Source organism: Nesoenas mayeri (assembly GCF_963082525.1).
Source record: "Nesoenas mayeri genome assembly, chromosome: 5".
Taxonomy (NCBI): Eukaryota; Metazoa; Chordata; class Aves; order Columbiformes; family Columbidae; genus Nesoenas; species Nesoenas mayeri.
This window is the reverse complement of record NC_137548.1, coordinates 52,355,453-52,368,095: the sequence shown is the minus strand read 5'-3', so window position 1 is coordinate 52,368,095 and position 12,643 is coordinate 52,355,453. Positions and strand designations below refer to the sequence as shown.

At 52.1% G+C, this 12,643-nt stretch overlaps 1 protein-coding gene across 1 annotated transcript; it reads right to left on the bottom strand.

Moving 5' to 3' along the window:
- Positions 1–8,081: 8,081 nt before the first annotated feature.
- On the bottom strand, positions 8,082–12,643 carry SYT8 (synaptotagmin 8; the record flags this gene model as incomplete). The annotated part of the gene is made up of 9 exons (XM_080344932.1): positions 8,082–8,315; positions 8,405–8,538; positions 8,964–9,081; positions 9,283–9,450; positions 9,666–9,833; positions 10,072–10,167; positions 10,312–10,469; positions 10,832–10,966; positions 12,574–12,643. The coding sequence occupies 9 exons, from the start codon at positions 12,641–12,643 to the stop codon at positions 8,082–8,084; spliced, it is 1,281 nt and encodes a 426-aa protein (XP_080201058.1).

Genomic DNA, 12,643 nt, shown 5'->3' with positions numbered 1-12,643 from the left:
GTCACTGGGCAGGCTGCTCACATCAATGATGCTGTCAATGCTGTTTGTGCACAGCGCCCGTCCACTGTAGGCAGCGTTGAGGTTCCCCAAGTAGATGCAGTCAGTTATCCGAGCAATGATGGGTCCTGTGAAGAGGGAACATGCAAGCCCCCTTGGTTTCAGACTAATGGGCTCCTCAGGATGTGAGTTCTTCTTCCAGCTCCCCCAGAGGTATTTCTTGGAGCTGGCAGGGGGCATGGGGCTAGAATCTGTCTCAGAGCCCCACGACAGTGGTGAGAAGAGGGAGAAGTGGCTGGTGAGCTTGGTCTTGGAAGGAAAGCCCACTGGACAAGGCAGGGGAGGAGATCTATGGGCACAAGAAATGGATGTCTGAACCAGAGACCCAGTGCTGTGGGCTGCCCCTCTGCTCTCAGCGACCTCCATCTGCCAAAAAAAAAAAAAGGAAAGGACTGGTGAGACCATTGAAACTCATCTCTCCAGCTGCACAAGCAAGGAGACATGAGCTGGCAGTTGGCCTTGCCTACAGCAGAGCTTGGAGACACTAGAGATCCTGAAGACCTTGCATATAACCAACCCAAACACCCAGTCATCTTGTTCCATGGGGACAAGTACAACCACACCCTAAAGGCTCACCTGGGCCTGCAGAGCACCCTGCCAGTCCTGGGGTGCTGGCATGCTGGAGCAGTCGTCCCCTCCCGCTGATGGTACTAAGCAGAGTGTCCGGTGTGTGCCAGGTTGCAGGGCTTCAGACACCACATCTCCACCCTTCTCTTCATGCACTTCATGTTTACTCATCACCAAGTTTGGACAAGATCCTGTAGGAACAGAACAACTCCATACAGTCATGCACAAGTACCCATAGGAGATGCTTTTGATACAAACACTGGCCTTGAAGAGAAGCAAGGCATTTTAATGATCTCTTCCACTCCAGAGGGACACTCTTCAGTGTGGGCTGCTGCAGGGATTTGCAACTCATTGCAAGCTGAAGCCAGGAGGAAGGACAGCATTTCAAACTGAAAACACAAAGGGTTAAAGAGCAGCTGCAGGAAGAGGGCAAACAACAGAAAACCCCTCTGGATGACACCCCTTCTGACCATGTTAGCACCCAGGGGCTTCAGTCTACAGCAATGGAGAGTTTGCCTTCACAGCCAGAATCAAGGTCACTTGGTTCCCAGCTCAGCCTCAGCCACACACTTCATGCATCGCAGGAGCTTTTCCCATTTCCACCCAGAACACTTGGACCAGAAGGCGCCTTGGACACTACCACAGCACAGCTTTCTCCACAGCCTCAGGCTGAGTTGTCAGGTCCTCTGGAAAGGCAACAGCCAACACATCTGCCCAGCGCTGGTCCATGCCCAGGCCTTCAGCAACTGATGTGTCCAGGAGGTGATCCCTCTGGCATTCCCACCAAGCCTGCCCCTGGATAGTATTACCACAGTGACCTGACACCTGATCACAATCCTCCATGTGTCTGTATGCCCTCAGACCTTCTAAAGACCAGGACATGACTCAGAACATGTCTGGAGAACAGGCTGAGACCTCTGTGTGCTCAAATCAGTATGACTGCAACATGTTTCTGCTCTCAAAAGGTCTTTCAGGCTCACTGTGCCAAAACAAAGCAGCAGCAAAAACACTGTGGTAGTTAAAAAAAATGGCCATAGAGCTCATGAAAAAGTGATAAATCACGAATCTTTTCTCTCCTCAAGGTCAACAATGGCCCTACAAACCAGTAGCCACATAGGGAATGACCCACCAGAAATTATCCATTTCAAGCTCAATGGCTTTTTGCAAGTGCTATGCGACCTCCCAGACACCACATTTTATAAAAAAAGATGGCAGCTGTGAAGACCCTTGGCAGCCTCACCTACCTGCACAACACTGAGACACAGCCATGGGAGAAGACAGCTGCAAGGAGATGGGCCTCTGGAAGGTCTTCTGGAGGTGCTTCACAATCAGGCCTGGGAAGGGATGGCATGAGCTCAGACTAGGAGAGGGCTGAGCCAGGAAAACTCAACACCCAACCCCACCAACCATCTTTCAAGAACATCCCCAATGCTGCTTAATTCAGGGGGTATCTGTGACATGAATTTTCCCCTATGGAACCAAACCTGAGTTTAGCACATGTGCAAAAGTCAGGGGTGGTGTGAGATGAGTGCAACCAATGCAGAGGGACCTTCAAAGGAGGCTGTGCAGATACGAACGTGTCCTTTGTCACATCCAAAGTAAAGTTTCTCACTAGCTTTTTATAACACCAAGGCCAAGCGTTTTAACTGGACTGTTTAAAGTTACAGCCTTCAAGCCAAAATTCAGGTTCCTATCTCTAAACTGCTCTGACTTTTATGTAAGTTAAGAGGAAAATGCTTTCCGTCCAGGGTAAACCCAGATGCCAACTGGGAAGGGGCCTCCAGCTGAGCCAGCCACCTCCATCACAGGCAATGGGCTCATCACTGGCTCTTCCAAGGGTGCAGTTTTTCCAAACCTAAGCTAACTATGAGTGATTCATGACTTGAGGTGCTTATTTCCCACAGAGGGCTTGCTGCCCCTGGACAACTGGCTCAGAGAAAGACATCTGCAATGTCCATGTTTATAAGCAGGGTGATGAAACACTTGTTTGCAAATCTACCATCCTCCCAGACACTGCTCACAGGACTTAAGATATGTGTCAGGCTGTTTGGAGGGTGAGAACTCATTTCAGTTCTGTTGAATTCCTATTCTTAATTGACTTTGTGCTTGCTTCTGCTCAAATTGAACTGCAATAAGTGCCTGCAGGAGTTTCATCACCTCTGTGTGAAGTTTGCAAGGCTGGTTGAGAAATCCCCACCTTGTTGACATGCAACAAGTCATCACGGATGGGTACCCACTCACCTGTAATGCCAAGCTTCTTTGGGGGGCATTTCTTGCCCAGCAGCGTGAAAGCTATGAAGTCCTTGTTCTGCTTTTCCCCTGGCTCCATCCTGCCGAGACTTGAAATATGGAGAAATGGGAGATTGAGGTTTTTTAGGTCTGCCCACAAAGTTCAAATGGAAGGAGTCATCAGGGAGCATCTCCGCACAGCCATTTTCAGTCCTGTTCCTTGGACCAGGCTGTTTGGGGCAGGAGGCTGCTACCCCCATGAGGGAAACCCTCCTCCCTTCCTGCCCGTGGCAGTGAAAGGTGCACTGAGATGTAAAGTGGTCCTAAAAACACCTCCGTGTTACCAGACTGAAGCAAAACAAGCCCAGTCTGTCACAGGAACAGTTCCAGGTGCAAGAGCCCCAGCAGCAGTAGGGGCAGAGGAAACGGGCAGGAGAAATGGGCAGGAAAAAGTGGGGGAAGGGTAGGGAAAAGGGGGGAAAGAGTAGGAAAAGGGGGAAAGGTAGGAAAGGAGTAGGGATAAGGGTAAGGATAGGGGCAGGGTTCCTCGCCTCTCTCTGAGAAACTGAAAGTCTCATCCACAGCAGCCTCGGCCAGGGCAGAGGAGGAAGCAATCACCCGCAAGGAGCAGCGCACCAGCCCGCCGCCTCCTCTGCTCCGCCCTTTCCCCGCGCCCGGCTCCAGCACAAAGCCCCCGTCCCGCCCTCCCCAAAGACCCCAGCACCCCGGCACGACCTCTCCCCTCTACCTTTTTCCCACCGGCACCTCTCCCAGCACCCCCCTTTCCCACCGGAGTTTCCCAGACGCCACTTGGAGGATGGCTGCCGCCCCTCCAGCCCCGCATCGCACAGGACAATTCACCAAAGTTTCCCCCCCACTTCAGTGCTTTACCGTAGGCAAGGGCAGGATGCTGTGGGTGGCAGAAGCCGAGGAAGCGGCTGCTTCCCCTTGTCTCACCCCCCCGTATCCCCCCAGCAGACCCCTGGGGAGCCGGCAGCGGGGCAGCGTGCCGGGCAGCCTGGGAGATGTAGTTTCAGTGGGAAGCGTGGCCCTGGGCCCCCCGAGAGCGAGCGGTACACAGCGGGGATCCGGTGAGGGACGGCTGGCTGCAGCGCGTCCCGCCTCCCCTCCTCTGCTCCAGCCGGGAGGCACCAGCTTTCCTCCCACCGCCTTACGAACTTCAGCGGCCACGGATGACACTTGCATGGGGCCTTCCTCTGCCACCACGCACTGCCAGCCTCCCCCTGGGCTGGCCGCATGGCCCAGCTGCTGTCGGGACCCCCTTTCCTTTGCAAGAGCCTCAGACAAAAGCCAACTGTCCTGGCTTTGCCTTTGGGTTTTGAGGTGGGAGGCATCCTCATATATTCCTGCTCCCTACCACCCTTCCCCGCCCCTGCAACAGCAAAGGATAAAAATGTGGTTTAAAAGAAAAAGCTGCATCAGAACCCACAAAAGCAGGAGGTGGAGCTTTTAAAAAAAAAGAAAACCATGCATGGCAAAGTACACCTTTTGCCCATAAAATTGCAAGACATAATGATGCTAGCTAATGAATATTTATAAAACGGGCATGCTTGCTCCTGGTGAGAAGAGCTTAGATACTCTCCAAATCTCAAAAAACTGTGAGATGAGCCAAAAAAATCTGTGTCTGGAGAACAGCCAGCCCATACCCAGGCTAAACGATGACAGTCCATAATCATTTTTGTCTCATGCCAGATGAATGGTGACAAGCACATATAAGGCTCAGCCTTCTAGTGTGGCTCTCCTGCTTGATTTGTTGAAGTGCAGGGACAAATAACATAAAAATAACTGAACAAGGGAATAATTTGGTTTGGGAGGGACTTCTGGAGGTCAGAAGACTTCGATCTGGATGTAAATGATTGAGATTATAAATCTTAATATCAAACACCTTAATTTTCAGTACTTCTTGCCTCTGTTAACAGACCTCTGCCTGGCCCAAGCCCTGCTTTTCACCATGCCACTGACCTGCAAAGCTGCTAATTAAATTCAGAGAGACTATCCCTTGAGTGAAGCAGAAGAACAAACTCCCCACTCACCACTGTGGCAACTTGCACCGTGCAGACTGGTTTGGGATACCTGCTTTTGTCCCTCTTAACCCACTAGCAAACTCCCTTTGCCCCTGTGGTATAGGATCAGGTAAAGGCTGGCTCCTGCCTCGGGAAAAAGCCGCCTGGACACCCCTAGCATCACGGCACAGCAGTAACAGCCTTGCATCACAGCATCACAGCTTCCACTCACTCCTGCACACACACTTCATCTCCACAAGAAGAAATGTTGCCTAGTGAGGCTGTAACTGGAATCATAGACCAGACGACAGAGACCCAGCTCAAAGCACATACCTGCCCTGCCCTCTAGATGCAGATATGAGAATCCAGCACAGTCACAAGCTGAGGAGGAGCTGGTTTCCCCCTTCCTTAACTTCCCTACTTGTTGCATCTTCCACAGGGAAATCTTCCCGCTCCAGGTCCTCCAAGTACACAAGGAGCATTGGTCAAACAGAAGATGCTCATACATCTGGCCTTGGTGGATGAGGGACAGCTAGCCTTGCCCAGGCCATGGGGACATGAAAAGGAGATACTTTGCGCACGAGACAAGTGTGCCTTCCCAAGAACAGTGTCCCAAGCAGGCTGTGATCACCTTGGGCGAAATAAGCCACCAAATGATGCCCAGCTCTACCAGCCCTGCTGCAAAGAGTTGCCAGCAGATACTAGGAGGATCCTGCAAGAGGAAAGCTCTCAGAGCCTTGTTTTAAGAGTACAAGGCAGATTGAGAAGGAAAAGCAATGATGGAGGAAGAAAGCTGCATTAAAAACTGCAACTGGATGGAGATCATCCCCACCCACTCACCTCACCCTCCTGAGCAAACAAATCAGTTTGCTGAGTTTAACAGCACTAAGGCTCAGCCCAGAGTGCCCAGAGCTGCCCCAGCCAGATGCTCACTGCCAGGATCCCCAGCTTCACCCCAAAAAGCACCACAGGCTTCCCCCACCAGCTCTGCTCACCCAGGACTGTGCTGGTGATTCAGGCTTTAGAGGCCAAAGCTGGACAGAGAAGTGGTGGAACTGGTACTGAGGGTAACATTTCTCAAGCAGGAGATATCCCTGCACTTTCTTCAGCTGTGTACATTTTGGGGCTAAGATGCACATGCTTTTATGCCTGCCACCATAAACTCTGCAGTGAACGTCAAGAGCACGACTTCAAAAAAGGAGCTGGAAAAAACATACATACAAAGAAAAAAAAGAAAAATAAAACCAAAACAAAACACAAAAACAAACAAACAAACAAAGCAAAAAAAACCCAAACTAACAAAAAAAACAACCCAAAACAAAACAGAAAAACAAAACAAACACAAAACAAAACAAACAAACAAAAAAAAACCGAACAAAATACCCATTCCAAATTCCTCCAAAACTCTTCTGGGTCTTGCATGGCCCTAGATCACCACACGGCATCACCAAAAAACAACCTGGCAATGGATTTGGCACTCCTAACCCAATTCAGAGATGTTTCCTTCTGGATAGCCCATTCCAGTCTGACTTAAGGCTGAGGCTGAAGGTTGAGACTATAAAGAATCCCTTTATAAGTCCTTCCTCAGGTGACTGATTTCCTTCTCCATCTCATTAGCAGCCGCCAGCAGATGCTGTTTCCCCAGCAGAAGCCACACTCCATTCGTTACAGCCATCTTGAAACCACCTTGTCATTTCTTCCCTCCTCAAGGCCATGGCAAACCCTGGAGAAGATTTGTCGAGAAGCAGACACAGCAGCTTTTCCTAGTTGAGCCCAAGTCATTAATCTCTATCAAGAGTTTTCATAATCTTAGTCAGCTTCACCATGTTTGTTTAACTCTCAGATGGTGTCTCTGTGGAGCTCTGCGTAATTGCAGATTAACTGCTTTTCAATATTAATTGCTCTTCATTAATGTGCCAGGCTCTCTCCCCTCCAGAGCCCAGGCAACAGCTATTATTATTATACTTTCCTTTTATCTTTTGAGAAGAAATACAATTATAGGAGCCCAAATCTTCCATGTGCTATGACTGCTTTGTAGCAGAAGTATTTCACAGCAAGAGCGATTCCTTTCTCCAGGCAAATACAGTGACCTTTGTTCTGCAGGTGGCTCAGAGGAGCTTCTCCAGAGCCACCCCAAACTGCAGCGAACTCAAGGACAAGTAGGAACAGTGGCACCTCTCTGATATCCTCATCTTTCTAGGAAGGATCATTACTTATGTAGCCTCACCCCAAGGTCCCACAAAGGAGGGCAGGACATGGGCCCACAAAAACCTCACAGATTACATGAAACCTGCCCAGAAGTGACATGAGGGCTGCAACTCAGCCTCCAACATGGTAGTGTGAACTAGTCGTGGCAGGAAAGTGAGAGCCTCAGCCACTCTGCCCTGGCAGCACCCCCAGGTGCTGGGAGTGCAAACCTTACTGCACCAGCACAGCAGAACAGCAGAACCACATGGGGTGGATGGAGACAACAGTGATGCCTCATCTGCATCATCCGTGGGGATGGTCACTGCTGAGCCCCAGTCTCTAAGTCGCATCTTGGGGTGCACAAGTCGGAATGGGCTGAGAACAGGCTAAAAATGAAGCTGTGTGGACAACCAGTGGCTGACCTACCTGTCTCATTTAGGCTCTAGTCAGGACACAGAGCATGGTTATCACAGAGGCACTAAGGGGCTAGTGTTGTATCTCAAACACCTCCCTTGCCAGCCTTTCCTCTTTCTCTCCTCCCAAGCCTCTTACCATGCTTCAAGATCTCAGACTTGTTTAAAAGCATTCCCAGGACACATAAGGCCCTCCCAAGAACTTGCCTCTTGCCAAGTTATTCACAATCAAAGAAACTTCCCACCTCATGCTGCCAGCACATTCATCCTCTGCTTTAGAAATATAAACAGACTCAGTGGTTTTGCACGAGCTTGAAGATCTGTGTATTTGTCTCTCCAGCCCATAAGCAGCTGGGACAAGCCAGCCCCCCCAGTATTCTCTGTTCCACATGCAGCCTTGCTCCAGGGTGCAGAGCTACCTTGCTCCAGGCATCGCACAGAGCATGAGCTGCACCAGCAGTCAGCTCAGTTATTGGCCACAAAGAGCCTTCAGCCCACTATCTGCTGACACTGAGCTGAACCAACATGTCCAGATGCTGCTGAGCAGAAGCCCGCCATCCGTCCGCAAACGCCTCCCACCCTCTCCTCCAGAGAAGCCCCCCAACTATCTGGGGGGCAGGGGCAGCTTGAGGTGGGATTTCAGCCCTAGGGCTTTGTCAACCACATCTGGGGGCTGAAGGCTGTGCCACTGGGCGAGGGGCCGGCGTGGGTTGGACAGCATGTCAGACCAGTGCCTCAGCTGGTTGCCCGTGGCCCGACAGCCCAGAAAGAGTTTGCCGATGGGCTCGTTCTTGGTCACTTTGTCATGATCCCAGACGGAAATGACCACGTCCACGTTCTGGTAGGTGACAAAAGAAAGAGGGTCAGCAGGAGGGGGCTCACTGCAGTGGGGACCTGCTCACTCCTGGGTGCTGCAGGGAAACCCACCTGGATCTGACTGAAAGGCACCTCAAAAACAAACACCTCGTTGAAGTAAGGGCTTAAGGTGTTTTTCTTCACACTTGTTGTCTTCTTCTTCCATTTCTTCCTGTTCAGGATGAGATGCACCTTGACAAAAGGATCTGAGGAGAGGGAGGATAAAGCTGGCACAAGTGACAATTTTAATTGAGGATCTCAGCCACAAAATAGCTTCCTTGGATCATTTCAAATTAGAGCCTGGCACCCCACTTGTCACTCCTTATGGTGAGCATCCATCTCTCTTCCTCTTGCCAGCCACCCCAGAGCTCACGTCCTCCTGCTTCCTCCCGCCACGAGCTTCCCGTACCATCCAGCAATGACACCTCCTCTTGGGAGATACCTCCAGCTCTGCCCAAATCTGGGCTATCTGTGCTGGGGAAAGCTAGGAGCCTGCCAAGGGCATGGTATGGTGGTGGGAGAGGGAAACAAGTCCCTGCACCAAGAGCTTTCAATGCTTTTTAGCTCCAGGTGCCTTCATTAGGACCTGGACAGGGGTAGGGAGATCTGAGCACAAGCAGTCCCTGCTGACCTGAGAGCCCATGGGAGTCCATCCGCTTCAGTTTCTTGGCTTCCAGGATAAGCACCGTTAACTTGCCAGTGCTGGGGACGTAGCGCAGTGAGAAGCAGATCTCACCCAGCTGCTCTTCCTGATGGAGAGGTGCCAGCGGTGAGCACCAGGCAGAGGAGCTCACTCACCTGTGTCTGGAGCATCAGGCTGAACCCAGGTTTCTCGGGTCTCACCCACCCTCATGCTTGCCCCCAAGGGTCTGCTTCTGGGGGTGGTGGCAAGCACAGTAAAAGCAACAGTACACTCTTCCCGGCAGAGTTTCCAACCCAACAGGACTAACCTCCACTTTACTGGCTGCCACCAGGTCACTCCACTGCTCGATGACGTGCTGCAGGCTAACACTGGCCAGGGGCAGCCGGATCTCACCGATAATGTCATGCTTGGCAAAGCGATTGAAGTCATAGATTTGCATCACCAGTGTGGATTCAGGTACCTCTGCCTGGGGTACCTGCAAGGGAAGACCCAAGAGCCCAGACTCACTGCTTACTGGCAACCCTGCCCCACAGGATGGGGTGGTGGATGCAATACAAGTCTTTCTCTCCAACACTTTCCCATTCAGTTGCAAATGCATCTGCCTACCTGGAGAGGTTTGTGCCTGGGGAACAGTGCCCATGCAATGCTCTTGATGAGACTATAAAACCATCATCAGCTGTACTTTCTTACCTGGAATGTGAAGGTCTCATTGAAGACAGGGTTCAGGGTCTTGCGGTAAACCTTGGTCTCATACTTCTTCTTCACATCAGATGTTAGGTAGACAATCACGTATGGATCAGATGTGCCTCCACTGTCCATGGCCTTCAGCTCAGCTGCCTGCTTCACGCCGACTTTCAGCTTGAAAGGAGCAGTGGTCAAAGTCACCAGGTGGAGAAGGATGGGGCAGATGACCAGGGGCTCAGTGGGAAGCATGTGCAGCAGGAAAGATGCCTCTAGCCATGTGGGTGTGAGACTTGTCAGGCTGTGAGTAGGGGGGACATGCAAGAGGGTGTGGTCCACCTTGGTGGGGAGCAAAGAGAGACCATACAGTAGCAAAGCCTTTTCCCTGCCACGCCATAGCCACAAGCATCCCCACCTCCTGCACACGGAAGTTGTACTCCAGGGAGTACTGCAGCTTTCCTCGTCCTGTCTGCTCCGCACACCGCTCCAGATCCTCCATCTCAGGCTGGACCTGTGGCAGAGAGCAGCAAAACCCTCAGGACATGCTCAGACCTGTCCCTGGCCATGCTGTGCTCCCACCACCCACAGGACTGGGCAGTGTGAGAGCAAACCTCTGGGGAGGAGGGAGGCAGGGGAGAGGGGAAACAGGACGCACAAGGCAGGGCGCGCTGAAGCCACTGACGGGAAGCAAACTGACTCTCTCCTTCTTCTTGGGCTTCTTCTTGCCACAGCAGCACCTGATGATGCAGATGAGGAAGAGGAGGAGGAGAACGGCCACTGCCACAGCCACAGCAATGAGTGCCCATTTGGGTACTGGTGCAATGTTCAGGGAGCAGAGATGAACAGAAGAGTTAAACCAAAGCAAAACCAGAGTGGATTTAAACCCCTTCCTGGCACTTCAGTATTAAGGATTTGTACTTTCAGAATCACCCCTGTAATCCTGGACAGGGCCCATGCAGGGAGGCTGCAGCTGGAGACCATTCCCCAAATGGGCAGCAAGGATGCCCTCCACTCCTGGACCAGCATGGTACCTCTAAGCTGCATCCCCACCTCAATGGACCCTGCTAGAAAAAGGGATTTGGAGGGGGTGAATAATGGATACATAGCCTCAGAGACAAGGAGTCCTCCCTGCATAACTCTGTGTGAGAGAGCAGTGCAAGTGTTGCTGTACTCACATGGGATCTGGCTAAGCCAGCCATCCAGGAAGCCTGGCTGAGCCGTGGTGGCAATGGCCACGGGGCTGCCGGTAAGCGGTGAGGCCGTCATCATGCCTTTCCTGGCTGCCACCACCATGGCTATGCTGGAGTGACCTGGGGACACAAACAAAATTAACAGGGTGGAGATTTCCTTTCCAGTCGCGTGTGCTGCCAGTGGCCCAGGGCTCTAGTGAGAGCAAACACAATTAAAACATAGAGCCCTGTGTAGGTATTTAGGGCTTGGTCACTTTGGCCATGAGGTGTGAAATGGAGCAGGAGGGAGCAGCAGGCAGGGAGGGCTCTGTGCCAGCTAGCCCTACATTTATATCCTTGCAAGCCTGCCTTCAGAAGGGGAGGGAGTAGGGGGGGGGAGGGGGAGGCGGGCATGGATGTGAGAGTTTTCCTTTGTTTTTGAGAAGAGGAATCACCTGGCTGTAGGAGGAAAAAATGACAAGAGCTGTTTTGTGCTGGCTCCTCCCTGGCCAGGCAGCATGTGCTGAAGGGTTTGCTAAGCCCCAGGCAAACCCCACCATTAGCTAACACCCCTTTTTGGCTATTTCCCCCAGTCTTGCAGGGCTGAGGAGTGCATGGGTTTGCTTCTGGGCTTGCAGTGGGTCTGGTGCCCAAATTGCAGGTGGCAGTGGCGCCACCAGGCTGGGGTCATGTCGGTTTGGAAACTTTGCGTAAGCCCAACCTGTGCACATAGCAACACTGACGCAGCCTAAGGGAAGTATTCAAATTTAAAGCAGAATGGTTTTTCACTACTGCTCTCCCCATAGCAAGACTCTTATTCTACAACAAATGCTTCCTCGTAGCCAAAACTTCCTTCTCACCTCCTTTTGGCTGAGGAGCAGCAGTGGGAGAGGTGCACCAGGAGCTGGGCTGGGTGGCGAAGGGGTCTGCAGCCATCACAGTGCCAGCAGCACCCACTGCTGTGACCAAGACTGGCAGGTATGTGCCTGTTTGCCTTGGCTGCCCCAGCTGCGGGCACTGTGTCCAAGCAGGTCCCTGCTCAAGCAGCCAAAACCGACTTGCTGTGCCTGTGCTCTGCCCATGTTCTGCCCACCCTGCAGGGCCATGGCTCCTTGCATGGGGATCCTCCCGGGGAGAAACCACTTCTGTGCTTCCCTCCCCTGAGCACACAAAGCCAGCACAAGCCTTTGATTTTTTCAGCAGTGGGCTTTGCTGCATGTGGGTATAGGGCTGGAGGGACATGGGAATTGTTATCATCCCTGCAGCATCATCTCTGGAGCAACAGTATGCAGGTTAAGTGGCTTGCCCAGCGCCACTTGGGAGGTCTGTACCATTGTACACCTGAACTCCACTCACAGGCTTGCTGCCAGCAGCTTTAATGACCGGTGCCAGGCTGTGGCAGTAGGAGAACGCAGCAATGCAGGAGAGCAGGTGCCCACTCAGCACAGAATTAGGTGTCTGATCACTTTTTCCTTGCCAGATCCCCATGGGCTGTGTCACATTAGTCTGTCATTTGCCCCAGTTTAGAAAAAAAGTTCAGCCCAGCCCCGTGGGGTGACCTGAGCCACTGTTTTGGGGACAATGGGGATAGCCCTGCTGCAGTCTAGGAGAGGCAGTACAGGCAAAGCAGTACAACCTCGATGGGCTCTGCAGGGAGCCTGAGCTTCCCAGCTCCTGCAAAAGGAGCTGGGGGATCCCTGCTGCTCGCTTCCACCCTCTCTTGATCAGAGTCCCAAAATCCGACTTACCGTCACGTCTCCTTCTCAGCCTTAGTCTCCCTTTCCCTCTGTGCAGACTCCTGGCCCAGCTGCCATGCAT